Raw genomic sequence first — 21,319 nt, 5'->3', positions numbered from 1 at the left:
ATAGATTTCACATTTATACCCTTCTTTGTCATGGCCTACTTTCTCTCTTGGCTAATTTTCTATTTGTACCTCACTTTTCATAGTAGGATTTTTGCGAGAATAAATTAACACGATTTTTGTAAGAGTGGCAACCATAGTTAGCAAGTCAGGGACTATCAATAAATAAGCTCACCATAAAATTGGACACAAATCGTTTTTATTTTAAAAAGGTGGATGAAAAAATCGGGTAAAAAATACAGATCAGAAAAAATACTTCATATAAAGATATCACTAATATATCGGATTAGGCTAAAAAAATCAGAATCACAAAATCGGATAAATTTATAATATTAGAAATTTTAAAATTTTAAAAAATACAAATTATGTTAAAGCTATCAATAACTAATTCATCCATAAAAAATTTATTAGATTAATATAATTAAGTTAATTAATTTAGATGCCTTGTGAATCTCATCCAATCATCTAATATTAAATACATAATTAACTAGTATATACCAAAAAAGAAGTGCCATATAAATCTACCCATTAAATACTTTGAAACATCACACCTACTTATTAATACCAAAAACAAATATGCTATATAAATTTTTTCATTAAATATAGGAAAACGTTTATATAAGGATGCTACCTTATAATGCAGAACTACAAATGCTCCAAAAAAATCTATCGAAAAAGGTAGTTTTAATGTTGAAAACCCTTTGATTGATCATCTCGACTTCAAGATGCATGACTATAAAAATAAAAAGATTTTAAGTATTAGAAATAGTGCATTTTACAACATATAATCTACACCGTCCATTTTCGAGATTTTCATATGTTTATAGATCTACTTGATTTTAACCTTTTTTGAAATTTAAAATTTTATAATTAGATATAAAAATAGATTTTGAGATAATCCTAATAATATTTCGCATCAAAATTATATACCATGATAAAATTTGAAGCGCACTTGACCTCTACACCTACGGAGGCATCTGTATGCCAACTGCACCCTTAAATATAAATGTTATGGCGACAAATATACTACATAAATTCATTAAATACTTAAAGGAAAAAGTTTATATAAGGTTGCAACCTTAAAATGTAGAATCACATATGCACCTCAAAAATCTACAAGGTTGTTTTAATGGTAAAAAACCCTCTAATTGATCATCTAGATATTGAGATGTATGATACAAAAAAAGGTTTTTGAGTCCCAAAAATAGTGCATCTTACAGCACATTATCTAGACCGTCCATTTTCATGATTTTTATATGTTTATAGATCTAGTTGATTTTAACCATTTTTGAAATTTAAAATTTTCTAATTAGACATGAACATAAGTTTTAAGATCATCTTAGAAATGTTTTGCAACAAAATTATATGTTATGATAAAAATTAGAGATGCATCTTAATTGGATTGTTTAAGGTTGCAACCTTATAGAAACCACACTCCTACATAAAACATCACACCTACTTAGCATGTAATATATATATATATATATATATATATATATATATATATATATATATATATATATATATACGATTTTTATTTTCTCGTTACAATGAGTTAACTATGGTGACTATGGCCACTACATAATTTAAAGTTTTATAAATTTCTTTAATTGAAAATTCGCTCCTAGAAATTTGGGTTCGCATCTCTGCGTTTACGGTTTAGAGAGATAAGGAGGACGAAGGAAGAAAAGAAAATAGGCCCTGGGCTCATAGCCAATAGGGAAGTAGGAAAAGTTCATCGGCTTTGGTTTAGGGAGAGAAGAAGGAAGAGTTCATCGGCTTCACAAACCCTAATGCCCTAATGGAAGGGCCCTCACTGATTTTTAGAGAGAGAAAAGGAAGATGGGATGCTGATTTGGGATTAGTTTGAAGAGGATATTTCTCTCTCATTTGAGTTGTTGTTTGAGAGAAACCCTAATTATACTGCTTTGTGAAGAGGCCCTAACGGATTTTTTGGTTTGTGAAGAGGCCCTGATTTTTAGAGAGAGAAAAGGAATAGGGTTTTTCATTTCCTTGGGGAAACAGGAAGCAGAGCTGAAGGATTAGGTTTGGGGGATTGCTTGCTCCTGTAAGTTTACAGTTTACATTATATTGTTTATCTTTGTTATCACATAATCAAAAACAAAATATGTATACACTATATTGTTTATCTTTGTTATCTCATAATCAAAAACAAAATATTGATTACTTGGTCCAGTACTCACACTCTCTGCTTCTCATTCATCAGTAAAAGAATATATTTTGAACTCGAATTTGTGCCATAAACATTATTTTCATAAAAACAATTATCACAAATGATAACAGATATCTGCATCTATATGATTTTTTTTGCACAATGATTTACTTTACGAAATGATTTGCTATAAACAGTATTATTTCATTTACACAATGATTTCCCATAATAATAACTTTGTTTAAATTTTTTAAAAAAGGAAAACAATTCATACTTTCAATCTGCAACTGTGGCTTTGAAGAGCACAGTGGGGATAAAAATTTATATTTTAGTATTTTTTTTTCGAAATAATAAATTCTTTTCAAAAGCATGAAAGTAGCAATGGCTGCAATACACAAAACAGGGAAAAAAAAAATATAGGTAAAAAAAGATACGATCTTTTGTCCTGATTTAAATCGTATTATGAAAATATCGCGTTTTAAAGGTTTTTATGAAAAGTACGTGATTTTTTCACGACCTTTTCAAAAGGTCACCGTTTAAAACTGTTTTCATAAAAACGGCAATTTTTTGAAAAACTCGCGATTAAACTGCGATTGCTAACTATGGTGGCAACATAGAGATCTTTTGTTAAGATGTTTTATGCTGGGGGAACGGAAATGTAGGAACAAGGCCACTTACGCATAGAACATTCCTTTATATATTTATAACTACAATATAAGTATACAACATTCCTTTATATATTTATAACTACAATATAAGTATACAACATTCCTTATATATTTATAACTACAATATAAGTATACAACATTCCTTTATATATTTATAACTACAACACAAGAAGTTATTTTAACTATTGAATGTAGAATCCGATGGCTTGGGGTTGGGGGACGTTACGAATCTCGGGAAAATTTTATTTTACAAGGTTGTGTCATCCTCTTCAACTTCAATCTATGCAATTTTTAGGGTTTTTTTCAATCTATGCAATTTTTAGGGTTTTTGTTTTTTTCTTCTTTGAGCAAATTCTATATTGAGTTGAATCATTCTCTACCTTTTTTCCTTCTCTTCACTGCATTTCTAAGGTTTTGGTTTCAAGTTGCCATTAAATTACTTCTAACATGTATGTCCTCTACCCTAGCAAGGAGCAAGGATGATTTACCCTATGAAGAAGATTTCCCTTAGAAATCCGCATTTCTAAGGTTTTGGTTTTGTTTTCGGTTTCTCCATTAAAGTACTTCTAACATGGATCTACTCTACCCTAGCAAGGATGATTTACCCTATGAAGAAGAGATCCTTAGAAATCCTCTGAGCCTGAAGCATTGGTGGCGCTATCTCATTGCTCTGAAAGATGCCCCATTCAAGAAACGAGCTGTGATTTACGAAAGGGCACTGAAAGCGCTACCTGGAAGTTACAAACTATGGCATGCTTACCTTAGAGAGAGGTTGGAACTGGTAAGGGGCCTCCCTGTTGTTCATTCGCAATACGAAACCCTGAACAACACGTTCGAGAGAGCTCTGGTCACTATGCACAAGATGCCTAGGATATGGATTTTGTATCTTCAGATCCTCACTGATCAGAAGTTCTTAACAAGGACTCGAAGAACCTTCGATCGAGCTCTTTGTGCATTGCCTGTTACCCAGCATGATAGAATTTGGGAGCCCTATTTGGTTTTCGTGAGCCAAAAGGGGGTCCCTGTAGAGACCTCTCTTAGGGTTTATAGGCGATACTTGAAATTTGACCCGACCCACATTGAGGATTTCATCGAATTCCTTCAGAATTCTGAGCTTTGGCAAGAAGCAGCCGAGAGATTAGCCGAGGTGCTGAACGACGATAAATTCTATTCTATCAAAGGGAAATCAAGGCATAAGCTATGGCTCGAGCTATGTGACCTGCTCACCAGGCATGCTGAAGAGGTTTCAGGTCTTAAGGTTGATGCCATTATAAGAGGGGGGATCAGGAAATACACTGATGAAGTTGGGCGGCTTTGGACTTCGCTTGCTGATTATTACATAAGGAGGGGATTGTATGAGAAGGCAAGAGACATTTATGAAGAGGGGATGACCACTGTCGTGACTGTGAGGGATTTTGGGATGATCTTCGATTCTTATACCCAATTTGAAGAGAGCATGGTGGCTGCCAGAATGGAAAGCTTGAACTTGGATGATGATGAAAATGAGGGGGGTAATGATCGGAAAAAAGATGAAAATGAAGGTAGTGAAAAAAGTGGGGTAGGCTCAAAACAAGAAGATGACAATGGCCAAGACCCTAGATTATTGGTTGATGGGCTTAGTAGGAAGAACTTTGATGGCTTCTGGCTTAATGATGAAAATGATATCGACCTCCGATTGGCGAGGCTAGAGAACCTCATGGATAGAAGGCCTGAGCTTGTTAGCAGTGTTTTACTGCGACAAAATCCTCATAATGTGCCTGAATGGCATAACAGAGCAAAGCTCTTCAAAGACAACCCCACTAGACAAATACTTACATTCACCGAGGCAGTGAGGACAGTGGATCCTATGAAAGCAGTGGGGAAACCTCACACTTTGTGGGTTTCCTTTGCTCGTCTTTATGAGAAACACAATGACCTTGCGAATGCACGGGTGATATTTGAGAAGGCTGTTCAGGTCAGCTACAAAGCTCTGGATGATTTGGCTAGTGTTTGGTGTGAGTGGGCAGAGATGGAGTTGAGGCACAAGAATTTTAGAGGGGCATTGGAGCTCATGAGACGGGCAACAGCAAAGCCATCAGTTGAGATCAAACGTAGAGGTATATATAAAAGTCCATTTTTTCTTCCTAAAAAGAATTTATGTTCATCCATTGTTGCTTAAAAAAAAAAAGTGTCCATTTGTTATACATAATGCATATACATGTTTCTTTCTTGGTATTGTTCCCCACAATAGTGTTCTAGTGAGAAAAGCATTGTCATTTAGCATTCTCCAGGTTCTTGAAGTTGGAGATTTGTTAGTAGAACTAGTGTTGAACTCTCAAAAAAGTTGTCTTTTGAATATATTCATTCATTAATGAATGGAGGCAATGGACAAATATGTCATGGTTAATCTGAAATGGTTACCAAGATTAATTAGGTGAACTATAGATATCGACCATTTGAAAACTCAAAGCAGGCATCCAGTAATATTTCACAGACCCTGAAGCATGTATCTTAAGATGTGCACACCTCCATATATGCACACCCCGCTTTATTTGGCACAAGATGATCTAGCACATCTACCTACATACGCACCCTCATACATGCAGCCACATGACCCATTTACTTCCTCTAAAACTGCTAATCATAGTAAGGCTAAATATGATTATCTCCACATTCTCAAGAAGGAAGAGATTTTTTGGTATCAGAGGTCTACATTTAAATGGCTTGCAGCTAGGGACAATAATACTGCTTTCTTTGATCGCAAGGCCCGCTGCAGGCATTGTTTAAATTCCATTAACCAGATCTTCTTAGAGCCTTCAGCTATTTAGTCTATCACCATCTCCTTTTTCCGAAGCCTCTTTTGGCTTTTTTTGGCCCTCGCCTCGTATGGTAGACCTTAATTTTTTGACTCCTAGCAACAAGTCTTCAACCTCCCTAATTTTCCTTTTCAGTCAAATGAAATTAGGGCTGCCATTTCATCTCTCGGGAAAGATAAAGCCCCCTCTTGGATGGTTTCTCTATGGTTTCTTTTTAACACTTTCTTGAGCTTTTGTCCTTGACATCTCTGCCTTTGTCCATGAATTCCATCATAGAAGTATTATTAACCAGGGCATGGACATCACGTTCATTGCCATTATTCCCAAGTTGGAGAGAGCTGAGGACCTCAAAGACTTCAGACCTCTAGGCCTCCTTAAGTCCTCTTACAAGATTTCATCTAAGATGTTACCCTCCAGACTCAAACTGGTCCTAGATCAAGGAGTCTCGTAGAATCAGAGTGGTTTTCTTCACAATAGACAGATTCTAGATAGTGCGGTCATAGCTCACGAAGCAATCCATTACTGTCATCAATCTAGGAAACCCGGTTTCATTCTCAAGCTCGATTGGGAAAAGTCTTATGACCACGTAGAGTGGTCAATCCTTCTCCAAATCCTTTCCAAAATAGGTTTCCATCACAAATGGATACAATGGATCCAAGTTTGTATCTCCTAGACCTCCTTGGTGCTTATTAATGGATCACCTAAAGGATGCTTCTTACCCAGCTGTGGCCTGAGTCAAGGAGACCCACGGTCCCCTTTCTTTGTTGCTACTATGACTGAGATCATCAAGAGGTCCATTTCTTAAATTTTTCACACAGGTACCCTTGAAGGTTCTAGAACCTCTTCTCAATGGGAATATGGCTTACATCTAGAATATGTGAATGACACCCTCATCTTCCTGGATGCAACCTTTGATTAGATTGACAGCCTTTGGACCTTCCTCAAGGGTTTTGACTTGGCCACGGGTTTGAAATTAACATGTCCAAATTTAAACTGCTACGCATCATTGTTCAGGTAGATGACCTTCAACTTCTTGTTAGTAGGCTTGGATGTGATATTGATACGCTTCCGATCAAATACTTCGGTCTCCTGCTTTATGAAGGGAATCCTTGGAAAGCTTTGTGGGACCCCATAGTGGAGAATTTCCAAATGAAACTAACCTCTTGGAAAGGTAGATTCCTCACCCTAGGAGGTAGGATCACCAATTCACCATTATCAAGCCTGTTCTCTCTGGCATACCCATCTATGCTATGTCTCTTTTCGTCATGCCTGCTTCCACCGTCATGGGGAACTTTCTTTGATCCTCTAACATCTCTAAGAAAAAGATTCCCCTCATTGCTTGGGACATGCTTTGCCAACCTAAAAACTCTGGTAGGCTTGTGATTCGGGATCTCAGACTCACCAACAAGGCTGTATTGCGTAAGTGGTGGTGATTTGGCACCAACCATAATTCCCTTTGACGGTGTGTCAGCCAAAAATGTGGCTCTGTCTAGCTGACAATTCCAAATTCGCTCCCTCCTCTACGTTCTTTAAATGTATATGCTCTTGCAAGGACTGCTCCATGCCATGCCTTTGAGACGAAAGTGAACCCAGGAACTAAAGTCCTATTTTGGCAACATCTGTGGATTGGGGACGCTACCTTTCAGAACCCTATGACCTAACCTTTTTTCGCTAGCAACTGACCATGATGCCACAATTGCGACCTACTTTCGACCTAACAACATCCTCCAAATCTGGGCTCCTACATTTAGACGGGCCTTCTAGGACCATGAATTTGACTTCTTCCTTAGCCTCCTCAGCCACTTGTCCACCATCTTCATCAAAGGAGTTAGGGCGGGCAGACCCATTTGGACCAAACACCACTTTGAAAATATGTTTGTGGCCCCCTACTATAAATCTTTGGACCCTGAACACCCTTTTCTCCACACAATCCATCACAAAGCTTGGCTAACTATTATCTCACCCAGAATTCAAGCTTTTTCTTGGTTTTCTATTTCTCACAGAAAGCTAACCATACATAAACTCCAAAGCAAGGTTTTAACTTGGCCAAAGGTGCTATATGTGCGAGTGGTCTTGCTCCCACCTTTTCATCCACTGCCACTTTGCATGATTGGTTTGGAGCAAGCACTTAAGGGATTTCAGTTACAGGTGGGTAACTTCCCTGATATTAAAGGCCTTTTCGCTGCTTCTCCCCCCTTTTACCAGGGCAGGGACTTTCCTGTGGAGGGCTTCCATCCAAGCAAACTTATGGTCTATTTTGAAGGAGCACAATTCTTGTATCTTTTGTGAAACTCATATCTTTTGTGAAACTAAGAGCATGGCAACAACAAGAGCCGAAAGGGCAAACACGCTCACCATCTTCTGGGCTTCTAATTGCAAAACCCAAGGGTTTTACTAGCTGTGACTTCTAAAATAACTGGCTCCAAATCTCGAAGTCAAGAATTCGAAATCCCTCTTGCTCATGCACTTGGATCCCCCCACCGCAAGGCACCAATAAGGCCAATATCGATGGTTGATCTTTGGGTAAGCCAGGTCCATGCGGAATTGGAGGTATTTTCAGAGACTATAATGGTAATCGCCTTCATTCCTTCTCCATCTACATTGGCCCATGAGTCTCAAAGTGGGCGGAGGCTACTGCCTTGCTCGAAGCTCTGAAGAGGTTCCATCCCAGCTAGGGCAGTAGTTTAATCGTCGAGGCCGATTCTCGTAATGTCATTGCTTGGACATCCAAATCCTTTGAACCCCTTGCCGTATTCTTCATATATTTGATTTATGTTCCTTTCCTTTGCAAGGCCCTTCAAATTGTCTTCCTGCATAGCTGGCGGGAGAGAAATCAAGAAGTTGACCAACTGGCCAAATGGAGAGCCTAGAGCACTCCAACCACGGCTTAACCTTCAACAATATACTTGATGGCCTAAGATGAATATCTTTTTTTCTCTATGTTTTGTTTTGTCTCTTTCCTTCTTTTTTTCTTTTTTTAAGTCTCTCTCTACGATCCTGTGCTTTTCTATTTTTTTTATTTCATGATCTTCTTTAATCTCTTACCTTCTCACCTAATTCTCAGTCTTACCAATCCCCCCCCCTTCCTTTTTTCTTTTTTCTTCTCTGAGCTAATATTTTTTGCAGCTCTTGACCACTCTTCTCTCTCTATGTTTGCTTTTTTGCTGTTCTCAATCTTTTTTCTTTTCAGTTTATGTATGAGCACCCGACATGGAGGCGCCTTTAGTTAATCCTTATGAGTTTTTGTAAATATTATAAGCATATTTATATTAATGTCAAAGAAGAAGATGATTTCCTTCAATTAAGTGACTTCGATTTTAACTTTGTTAACGGTGGGTTTTGTTGCGTGTATGTTACGCACGTACTTAATCTGCTGCCATATGGCTGCTGGGATGACGCTTACATGCCTACAACAAGATTATTAACATGACTCACTCTTTTTGTGCAGTTGCTGCTGATGGAAATGAGCCAGTGCAGATGAAGCTTCACAAATCATTGAAGCTCTGGGCCTTTTATGTTGATTTGGAAGAGAGCCTCGGAAATTTGGAATCAACTAGAGCCGTGTACGAGCGTATACTTGATCTGAAAATAGCTACTCCCCAAATTATAATGAACTATGCATTGCTTCTAGAGGTAGGGATGCAATTATTGTTAAGATTACTTTAAAGACCTTATCACCTAATTCCCATTGGTGCTATGCTCATCTACGTCTCTTTTGATGGCAGGAGAATAAATACTTTGAAGATGCATTTAAGGTTTATGAAAGAGGAGTTAAGATTTTTAAATATCCACATGTCAAGGATATCTGGGTCACATATCTTTCGAAGTTCGTGAAAAGATATGGGAAGGCAAAATTAGAACGTGCAAGAGAGTTATTTGAGCAAGCAGTTGAGCAGGTTAGTGACAACATTTTGTCTTTTAATTTACTTATTGAATATAGTTAGTATATTTCTTAAATTTGTTACTATTATGGAATACCTCGCGATGTCTGTGATTATTAGTTATTTTGTAGCCTAATGTGTTCTTTTGAATTGGAATATAGAGTTTGTCTATACATAGGAATATAGGATATGATTAGCCATGGGCAACAACTGCAACACTAAATACAGAATATGCCTTTGGGGACAACATCTGCTACTTTCCGCATATTTTCTTGACCTTTCTTATGGAGAATTTTCTTTTTCCCAATGATTCGTAACTTTTATTTGAGAAAAGGGAACTACCTTTCTTCTGTTTTCTGCGAAAGTGATTCTAAAATCTTAGAGATCCATTATTGGTTTGGATGTCTTGTGCTTGCTTAATTAAGCACAGAATCGTAAGGGATGTACCTATAGGTAGTCCGATGCTGCTTCTTTCACCTTCTTCATGTGCTATGGATGCAATCTTTTGCATTACTTTTTCCTCGCTGTATAAGAACTTGGATTATGTGTAGGTAAGGATTATGTTTACTCTCAATTCTTTTGATTGTCAGATGATGGTGTCATCCTGTATCCTCTTTCATCATGTCAATTTCATGGAATCCATAAACTTGACTCTTCAAATTAAAAGTTTGTGTTACAATGCGAGGATTTGAGAGTCTACAATCTATAGTAGTTTTTCCAATGAACTTTGGGCTTTCCTGGAAACTTTGACGAGTCCCTAGCATCTGTTAGCTTTTTTGCTGATTAGCTTTGTTAAAAAATAATAGGGTTATAAAGTAAGTGGCATATATTGAGTTCCAAATTCCCATTCATGATAGTCTCGTCATCAACTTTGCTTATAAAACATGTGTAGCCGATGGAAACCGTGATATTGACATAGCCTACCATTCAACACCTTTGCATATTAAACACATGTCCACAATTTTGGTTGTTGTCCACTGAGAATTTTGTCTATAGCAGCCATCCGTCTAGAGTACATAGAGTATTGCCAACATACAATTACGAAGATGAATATTGGGGTCTTGCAGCTTAGTTCGGATGCCATTTTCTTGCAAACATTGGGTCATGTTTCTGTCTTCATACTCTATTTCATTTCCGCTTCTAGAGATTTTGACTTTGACACCAAACTAAGTAATGATCATTTTATGAAAAACCTTAAAAATTTCAAACACTTCTGCTTTGGTTTTCCTGCAATGGACCCAAGTAGTACAAGAACAATCATCAATGAAGGAAACAAAATATTGTGCACTAGTGATGGATTTCGCAGGTGCATGACCCCACGCTTCAGTGTGAATAAGGGAGAACAAGTCTTAACAAGGCACTTTATTACCAATGAAGGGTAAATGACAATATTTTGAAAATTGACGGGGTTCAAATAAGGAAATAACATGATCTAAAAAAGAAACCAAAGGCAAGAGAATCCTAAGGACTTAGCTTGAAGGATGCCTCAAACAAGCATGCCAAAGTTCTTCCTCTTTATTGTTTGATACTAAAGCCATTGTTGCCGTGCCAAATAGGCATTCTCCTCATACCCCTCACAATCGTTTTCTGAGCCTCAAAATGTGAAAAACACGAGGAGATGGAGAAAAGACTACTATTAAGATTTTCAGTAATGCTGCCCACAGATAGTGAGTTACATGGGAAAGGAGCATGGATGATTCGTGAAAGGCTCAGTGTAGTAGTGAGATTAGCAAATCCTACACCCTCAACGAATGCAAAAGAGTCCTCAGAAAGGAAAATGTCTTGGAATCAGCATGTTTTTATTGACTGAGGCTAAGGGAGCTTGTCTATCATATGCTCTATAGCTTTGGAGTAGGTAACCCAATTTGGAGATGCTCTAAGGAAGGACTGATGATTACGTGTCTTTTGAGATATAACTGCTCTAGTAGAGGGATTAGTTGATTCCTTTCTCTGATGGAGCGCAATGAGTTGACTACTCTTATAATCTAAAGGAGTGGCTCAAGGAGTCTGCCACTTGGTGAGTTACAAGCCTGGTTTGGCTAGTTGGTGGTGCTGTTGGCCACCCATGTAAGGCCTAGCACCTCTCCTTCATATGCCTCAATCTTGCAATGCTCTCATTTAGATCCAGTGGATGTACCTAACTACATTCATGTCCTTTATTATCTGCTATTTGAAAATAGCAACAAAGGCTCGATTAAGGACCTTTGACTCCACCCTCATTACGTCCTCGAGCTTTTCTCCTATTTGAAGAAGAGCATAAACAACATTTATGAATGGTAATATCTCGGCATACGGTTTTGCGAACCATCTCATAACAATCATTAAGGCCAACAAGGAGCTTGAGAATAGCCTCTTTTTAACTTCCTTTGCCATCCAAGATGGCAATTGGGCACTTACATTGGGGGGGCTCATAAAGTTTGAGTTCCTCCGTCATGTTAGAAATATGGAAGTAGAATGGGCTCAAAAATATTTTATTATTATGAAAACAAGTGGGGTTACAAGGGAGCAAAATGGTTTTTAAAGACCACAAATATATTTTGAACCTTCTTTTTCTTTTATTACTCTCTCGCATGTATGGGGCTTGGGAGACTTTTTCTATTTTACACGAATGGATGGGGACAACTTCTTGGGAAACTCTGTCTTTCACACGAATAGATGGATACAACACACCTTCAAGCCCCCTTTTTATTGGTTTGTTTATGACGGTGGAGAGAATATTAGATTGGCGGTGATAGAAAGATCTAGAGACAGAAGGAATGACGGTGGAGAGATGGAGAGGAGTGTAGAGTTTTTGAGAAAAAATGAGAGTGAGAAATTAAGGGGGGATATTAAATTGTATAATTTGTCTCTCTCTCTAGAAAACTCTACACTCCTCTCCATCTTTCCACCGTCATTCCTTCTCTCTTTAGATCTTTCTATCACCGCCAATCTAGTATTCTCTCCACTGTCATAAACAAGCCGATAAAAAGGGGTCTTGAAGGTGTGTTGTATCAATCTATTCGTGTGAAAGAGAGAGCTTCCCAAGAAGCTGTCCCCATCCATTCTATTTAAAATAGAAAAAGTCTCCCAAGCCTGTGTAAGAGTAGTAAAAGAAAAACAGAGTTCAAAATATACTTGTGGTCTTTAAAACCATATTGTTCCCTTGTAACCCCACTTGTTTTCATAATAGTAAAATATTTTTGAGCCTATTCTGAGTGCTCTGTTATATTCTAACCGATATTGCTCTCCTTGAGGGCATAAGGCTATCTCTCTATCAATGTTAAAAAAATTCTCTCGCCTAGGTGGAAAAATTTCAAAAACGCCTGGGCGCTACTTAGGCCGGACAATTAGGAATCTTGCGTCTAGGCATATGCCCAGGCGGAAAAATTTCAAAAATGCCTAGGCTCTACTTTGGCAAGATTATTCGGCGTCCTGCTTATAGGTGCTCACCTAGACAAAAAAATTTCAAAAACGCCTAGGCCCTACTTAGGCGAGACTATTAGGCATCTTGCGTCTAGGTGCCCACCTAAGCGGTCAAGGTGCCGTCTAGGTGATACAGTCTAGGCAGCCGCCTAGTGACAGTTTGTCAAATGGCGGAAAAACCTTCCGCGAGGGTCAAAATTTGTTATTTCCCCCCCCCTAAAATGTGGGGAAAAGGGTTTTGGGGGATATTCTAAACCCCCAAACACAAAACCATGCTTTCTTGAGAGAAAAACTACCCAAATACCTCTCTTTTGTGATTTATCGAAAGATCGATAAATTTTCAGTTTTTTCGATTTCTTCCCAAAATAAAGGCAATAGTTCGTGGGTGTTTTTGGAGCTTCTAGTAGTCGCTTTTGAGGACTTTTGGCGACCAATAGACGAGGTTTGCACCTACATCGATTTGATTTTGATATTTTTAAAGTGTTATCATATTTGAATAAGGGTTTTAATTTGATTTTGCTTTAACGCGTTATGTTGTGAATCAGTTGTTTTTTTTTGTACTTTTTTTTTTCTTTTGTTATGATATATTTATATGTTTGTAGTTGAAAGATTGAATTTTTTTTTTGGGATTTTTTGAAGTTTTCCTCATTTGGACGATGAAATTGAGCTTTTGTGAATAATTCTAAACTTTGGATGAAATTGATATTTTGTGAATATTTGATATCCAAAATCAAATCTTATGGATATTAATTAATAAATAATAATTATAATATAACTTTCATCTTAATTAATAGTCCAACTTTAACACATTGTGAATCATTTGTTTTTTCTTTTACTTTTTTTTCTTTGACGATATATTTACATGTTTGTAGTTGAAAGATTGATTTTTTTTTTGTGATTTATTGAAATTTTCCTCATTTGGACGATGAAATTGGGCTTTTGTGAATAGTCTTAAACTTTGGATAACATTGATATTTTGTGGATATTTGATATCCTAAACCAAATCTTATAGATATTAATTAATAAATGATAATTATAGTATAACTTTCATCTTAATAAATAGTCCACCTATCCTAGGTGGGCACCGTCCGCCTAGGTGGCTAGGCCCCCAAAACTCTTAGGCGGGCGCCTACTCCATTTTGAACGTTGCTTTCTCTGTATAGCTAGTACACTTGGGCAATATTATCTTTTTGTAAAAATTGCTTTTTTTAAGGTGTCGTAGATTTCTTTGGCCAAATCAAGGGTCAAAATCCTCTTCTAATAGTTTTATTTTTAGAATTTGAGGATTCATGCCATCATAAGTGAATCCGATACCTTCCACTGTTCATACTTAGAGTCAGAAGGATTCGGGCACTTGGATGTGCCATCTATGTGTCTAACCTTGTATTTTCTCGTAAGTATCGTTGCGAAGGACTTGGCACATGCAAAATAGTTGTTGCCATTTAACTTGACAGTAAATAATTTGGATGGCCATTGCATCTCCTGAGGGTAGATCTCGTTGATTTGCAATTTAGTGGATGAAAGCAAGTTCTTAGAAGAGAATATTATAAATGGAAGCTTACCCAAAGATAAATTTGCAGCATTGTATACTTGGAATTAGTCCTGATTACTTCGGGCAAAAAGGTGCAGGTATTTGATTACTGCCAAAAAAAAAAGAAAAAAAAAGCTAGGTATCCATTCAAACTTAAAACTTGAGATCTAAAAAGATTCTTGCAGGTGTTGGTCACCGCTCTGGTACCATGGAAATTTTGTGGGCCTATTCTCTAGGAGTGAAGGGAAACAATGATTGCAAGTGAGAGGAGGAAAAGCACGAGAGCGAAAAAGGGAGAGAAGGCATGTGTTTGTGTGCGTGAGAGAGAGAGAGAGGGAAAGAAGACCATGTTCGGGGCCAAAAGATGGCCTAGGATTGGTGTTATGTTAGGGGTAGCAATGGGTCAAGTCGTCTGAGCCGACCTGGACCCAACTCGGGCCTAGGGTTTTGGACCCAGACCCAACCCGCTTCAGGTCCGGGTTTAGAACCTAACAAAAACGTTTTTGGAAAATATTCAAATAAATATATTTCACTCACACAGATGCACACACACACATACATACATGATACATATATGGTTAAATTTGTATGTATGCAACATATGTTTAGGTCGGGTCGACCTGGACCCACCCGACTTGGACCCAAACCCAAGCTGGATCCGACTTAGGTCTAGGGTTTTGGACCCGTACCAGCCCACCCAATCCAAAATTTGGACCGGATCTGGACTTGGATTGGGTCAAGTGGACCAGATTGCCACCCGTAGTTTATATATTTATGCATATAATAAGTTACAAATGACAACTTTGTCATACAAAAATTACAAAAGGACTAGTCGGTCCAAAAGAATGAAAACTAACAATACTAAAGAAAGAGAAAATCGCAAGTTTCCTTCAAACTATATAAGTATACACCAAAAAATGTATGCACCCTCTACAGGTATTCTTATTTTCTACAATCATGACCTACATTATTGTCCCATATTTAGAGATGAAATCTCTCGAGGTTGGAACATGAATAAGATATGTGTAGAAGAGGCAAACTTGAAACTGGATTCAGAATTAACTAAGTGCTTAGGACTAATTCAGGTTTGTTAGCTAATTGCTCTTGCCATGTGCCTTTTTCACTTCAACTGCATGCTTATTAGTTCATGAAACTGAGAATGGATTACTGGATCTAATTCATGAGGCTTTGTGAATATTTTATTTCTCTGCTAAGGGGCTTTTTTTAAATCTTTATGGCCTATTTGGATGAAAATTAATGTTATCAGCAGTAGACTTATCTTACCTAAATGCATGATATGCATGAGATTTGTGTAGAAGAGGCAAACTTGACACTGGATTCAGAATTAATAAAGTGCTTAGGACTAATTCAGGGTCGCTACATAATTGCTCTTGCCATGTGCCTTGTTCACTTTAATTTCATGCTTATTAGTTCATGAAACGGAGAATAGATTTCTGGACCTAATTCATGAGGCTTTGTGAATATTTATTTCTTTGTAAGGGGCTTTTTTTAATATCTTTATGACCTATTTGGATGACAATTAATTTTATCAGCAATAGACTTACCTAAAATTAATTAACTCTAAATAATATTATTTTATTACTTGTTTGGTATGTATCTTGTACTATTTGTAATATTATTTTATTAAGTTTCTTGTTTTGCAATGTTCGACTATTTTTAGCCCTTTCGAGCAAACAACATGTGATTTTTAGCAAATTACTTGGAATAAAGTAAAAACAATTTTCTGAAATAGATAAACTTATATGTAAAACTGCGTATAAATTTATCTCAGATAATTTCATGATAGACATTGCCAAACAACAAATAATTTATTATTAGGATTAATTTTATTGAAACAGTGAACTATCAGTGATAATGAGTACATCCAAACATGCCCTTAAAAGATTATATTTGGATTCAACTATCTTTCAGCTTTTTGATTGATTGTCATTGGCTTTCTTTTTACCTGTCACCCATAGTCATTGAGAATAGTGTACATATGCTTCTAATTATAAAAAGTATCATTCCATCAATTGGAATGAGATGGCTGAATGTATCAAGAACGTGGGCAAAAGACGTTTTAGGAGAATCTAAAGGGAAAAGAAACTTTGATTAGGAAATGTGATGGTGGAATGAGGAGGTTTAGAATGCCATTAGCGAAAAATGATCATGTTATAAAACTTGGCAATGTAATAGAAACGATAAAAACTTAGAAGAATATAAAAATGCTAAGAAAACTGCTAAACAAATAGTAAATAAAGCTAAGCTTAAGGCATATGATAATCTATACAATTAACTGGGAACAAGTGAAGGTGAAAAAGACATATTCAAATTAGCAAAAACAAGAAGAAAAGTGTAGAGATTTAAACCATATTAAATACATTAAGAGTGAGGCATTGTTTAAAAAAACGATCCGCCTAGGCGTTTTTTAACAAAAAACCGCACGCCTCATGAAAAGGCGCCTGAAACGGGCGTTTTTACCTGGGCGGGTGCCCAGTGAAGTCAAGAGTAAATTGCTTTTTAAATTCGCCCAAAAGGGCAGAATGGGTCATTTTGACCCCAAGTTTCTATAAAAAAGTTATGGGGTTTATTTTTTAACCCCCAAAGTAAAACATATGTTGCAAAATGGAATAAATTACAAAATTTGACACAAATATATACATATATATACATTAGGATAGCAAATATTTTTAAAAATGCTATGATTTTCCACTACAAGGCTAAAAATGGATGATTTTCCACTGCAGGGCGCCCGAGGATCTAGGTGTTGGGCGCCAGGCTGGGCGCTCGCCTAGGTGCTGGGCGCCAGGCTGGCCGCCTACCGTTTTTTGATACCTTGGAGTGAGGATCAAAGGGTCTTGGTGAAGGATGACGAGGTCAACAAAAGATGGAGAGTCTATTTTCAAAAATTATTAAATGATGAATACAATGGTAATATAGTGGTAGCAGGGATTGTTGGTACAGGTGATGACGGAGGTCATAGATACATTCGTAGGATTAAGATGTCGGAAATGAAAGAAGCTTTGAAAAGGATGAAGATGGGCAAGACTTTAGGACTAGATGATATCCCGATAGAGGTTTGAAAGTGCATGGGGAAATTGGTATTGACTAACTGACGAAGTTGTTCAACAAGGTGTTGAGAACAAAGAAAATGGCAGACGAATGGAGGAAAAGTATTGTGGTACCTATTTACAAGAATTAATGAGACATACAAAATTGTACAAACTATCGAGGGATCAAGTTTATGAGCCATACTATGAAGCTTTGGGAGCGAGTCATTAAGCAACGACTAAAGCATGAAACAATTGTATTTGAAAACTAATTTGGTTTTATGCCAAGAAGGTCAACAATTGAGGCAATTTTCCTACTTAGACAATTGATTGAGAAGTTTAGGGCGAAGGGAAAGACCACATGGTCTTTATTGATCTAGAGAAAGCTTATGATAGAGTACTTTGAGATTTGATTTGGTGGGTGTTAGAAAAGAAAAGTGTCTTTAGACATTGCATCGACTTGATGAGAGATATATACGATGGAGCGCTAACTAGTGTACTAACAACTAGTGGAGCGACGAGTGAGTTTTCAGTGATAATAGGTCATCAAGGGTTAGCATTGAGCCCGTACCTCTTTGTCTTGATTGTGGACGACTTAACTAGACACCTATAGGATGAGATATAGTGGTACATGTTTTTCGCAAATGATATAGTTTGATTGATGAGACCTGAAATGACGTCAACACAAAGAACTTTGGAGGGGTGTTCTAGAATCTAAAGGTTTTAAAATTAGTTGAACTAAGACAGAGTATATGAAGTGCAGGTTTAGTAATAATAGGAGTAGAGACGAGGAAGTGGTCAAGATTGACAGTTAGGAAATACAAAAAAGACTGCACTTTCTATATCTTGGGTCGATAATTCAGGAGAATGGAGAGATCGAGGAAGGTGTTGTACACAGAATTATAGCTAGGTGGGGAAAGTGGAGATGTGCAACTGGAACTTTATAGGATTGCCGCATACTAATGAGGTTGAAGGGCAAGTTCAACTTTGCTCTATGTGGTGAAATGTTGGGCGGACAAAAGACAATATATCCATAGAATGACTGTAGTGGATATGAGGATGTTCAGACAGGAATGGCATCTGGGCAGTCTTCTAATGGCATTCCTTAATTGGTGAATGCTTTTGGTGTGTGTAGGGTCAGTCATGATGAATGACCACTCTGAGTTTCATCCCCTTATTCATCGGGGAACAATCCTTAAGAATATGCAATAAATCCAATTTTATGCCCTTAGGAACAATATCAACCTAGTCTAGATGTAAGACCATCTTTTTACCCTTTGGTGTAAAATAAATCCCCTTGAACATCTTAGGAAGCCGCTATGGCTTCTTGAGTTCTTGACTTTTTTAACTTTTGCATGTTAACAATAAACAATGTTTAAAAAACTGCAGAGCCGATCAGTAATCGCCTGAGTTGGCTTGGATCAGGATTCTGGCATGCCCAGATGCAAAACCTACAGATTCGCCCCAAGTCTTACCTTATTGTAGAATTCCTTGCTTAAATTGTGTAGAGAATCGGCTGAGTCTATTCAAACCAGGTGACTCAGCCTTTAAGAATTTATTTAAAATAACGTAATCTGCTTGTGGAATGTTCTCAGACTGTTAATTTCATATTTGCTGATTAAAACGTGGGTTTTCAGTACCTGTTTAGAAAGCATAATTATCATTGCTAATCAGGAGCCTTTCCATGGTTGTTTTTGTTTACCTTTTACTTTTCTCCATTAAAAATATGTGGATTTAAACTCATCATTTTTGTTGGTTTTTTATATTAATCATCAGGCACCTGTAGAGCACGTGAAGCCCATATATCTACAATATGCAAAACTGGAAGAGGACCATGGGCTTGCAAAGCGTGCAATGAAAGTTTATGATCAAGCTGCTAAGGCTGTCCCAGACAACGAAAAAATGAACATATATGAGATTTACATAGCACGTGCTGTTGAAATTTTTGGTGTTCCAAGAACGAGAGAGATATATGAGGTTAGCTGAATTTCTTTTCTTTATAATGTGCCATCATTTTGGACCGACAAATATGGCATCCTGTGTTATTTTGAAGCATTATTAGGATTCATGTATGCATTTCTGAAATATTCTTTGTTTCATGTCTACAGCAAGCTATTGAGAGTGGTCTTCCAGACAAAGATGTGAAAACCATGTGCATGAAGTATGCTGATCTCGAGAAAAATTTGGGAGAGATCGATCGTGCTCGAGGCATTTACATATTCGCATCACAATTTGCTGATCCTCGCTCTGATGTCGCCTTCTGGAATAAATGGCATGAGTTTGAGGTGCAACATGGCAATGAAGACACCTTCAGAGAAATGCTTCGTATCAAACGCAGTGTCTCAGCAAGCTACAGCCAGGTTTGTTTTACTTCCCTGTCAAATTATTCTCTACCCTGATTTATCTGGGTTCCTTTATTTTTTACCTTTGAAGGCATTTGTTCTTATGATCCTAATTTGTGAACTTTCAGACGCATTTTATCCTCCCCGAGTATTTGATGCAAAAGGATCAGAAGCTCGTTCTCGAGGAAACAGTAGACACACTAAAGCGAGCAGGTGTTCCTGAGGATGAAATGGCTGTCTTAGAGAGACAATTAGCCCCACCAGCCAGTGGAACGACTACAAAGGATGGAATGAGAGCAGTGGGTTTTGTTAGTGCTGGAGTGGAATCACAACCAGGGGTTACCCAAACTGCTGATGGTGGAAGAAAGGTAACTGCGAATCCTGAGGATATCGAGTTACAAGATGAGAGCGATACAGAGGAAGACAATGACAAAGTTGAAGTGGCCCAAAAAGATGTCCCTGCTGCTGTTTTTGGTGAGCTTGCGAAAAAGATGGAAAAAGGGAGAGATTCTGAATCCAAAGATAGTGAGGGTAATGGGCCTTTGGGTGCTCTTGAGAGAATAAAGAGACAAAGAAGACAATAGTCTGTAGTGATGCTGTAAACCAGGGACATGAAAACTAACTTGGAATGCCATATTTTAGGATCGGTGAGATGCTTCCCCAAAGCTGAGAGGTCAGTTATGTACAGATTGAGTAATATCTCTTTTGATACATATTATAAAAAAACAAGCAAAAATTTTGGTGACCTTGCAAAAAAGATGGAAAAAGGGAGAGATTCTGAATCCAAAGATAGTGAGGGTAGTGGGCCTTTGGGTGCTCTTGAGAGAATAAAGAGACAAAGAAGACAATAGTCTGTAGTGATGCTGTAAACCAGGGAAATGAAAACTAACTTGGAATGCCATATTTCAGGATCGGTGAGATACTTCCCCAAAGCTGAGAGGTCAGTTATGTACAGATAGGGTAATATCTCTTTTGATACATATTATAAAAAAACAAACAAAAATTTTCTGATGCACTATGCATTCTTTTTCTTATGTTCTATTATTGTAACATGTGAAAAATAACTTACGGGAGTATTAATGTGGATCATACTTTTTGTTATTCTTGGCATCATTTTTATAGGATATCATTCAGCACATTGAGTAATGGTCAGCTGCTTTTCGCATTCCATTTCTTTTTGACTAAATGACGGGTGAGTTTTGACATTTGTTTGTAAAAACCATGCTTTGGATGGAAAGGCGATGATGCCCTCATCAAAAGTAATAAATTAAGAATACTTGATACCTTGGGCATTTCCGTACTTGCTGTTAGCATGACTGCACTCATGACTCAATAGTTGGTCCACATGCATTTATGCTTTGAAAATTTACCCCGGAATCGCTCATCTTTAGGTTTAAGCCAATGTTAAATCTGGTTGGATCCTCACCCATCAACCACTTATTATTTTCTGATGAAACCCGTGCTTGCTCGGGGCTTCTAA

The 21,319-nt window shown here is 37.4% G+C and overlaps 1 protein-coding gene across 1 annotated transcript; it reads left to right on the top strand.

Moving 5' to 3' along the window:
• Positions 1 to 1,666: 1,666 nt before the first annotated feature.
• Positions 1,667 to 20,940, top strand: LOC18422368 (uncharacterized). Its single transcript, XM_006827039.4, has 7 exons — positions 1,667 to 2,065; positions 3,306 to 4,934; positions 9,082 to 9,266; positions 9,359 to 9,529; positions 19,274 to 19,474; positions 19,606 to 19,857; positions 19,968 to 20,940. The coding sequence occupies exons 2-7, from the start codon at positions 3,410 to 3,412 to the stop codon at positions 20,421 to 20,423; spliced, it is 2,790 nt and encodes a 929-aa protein (XP_006827102.1). The 5' UTR covers positions 1,667 to 2,065; positions 3,306 to 3,409; the 3' UTR covers positions 20,424 to 20,940.
• Positions 20,941 to 21,319: the final 379 nt, after the last annotated feature.

Source organism: Amborella trichopoda, chromosome 4 (genome assembly GCF_054954075.1).
Source record: "Amborella trichopoda isolate Santa Cruz 75 chromosome 4, AtrichopodaSantaCruz75HAP2 v2.0, whole genome shotgun sequence".
Lineage (NCBI taxonomy): Eukaryota > Viridiplantae > Streptophyta > Magnoliopsida > Amborellales > Amborellaceae > Amborella > Amborella trichopoda.
Note: the sequence above shows the minus strand (reverse complement) of the source record. Positions and strands in the feature narration are given on the sequence as shown.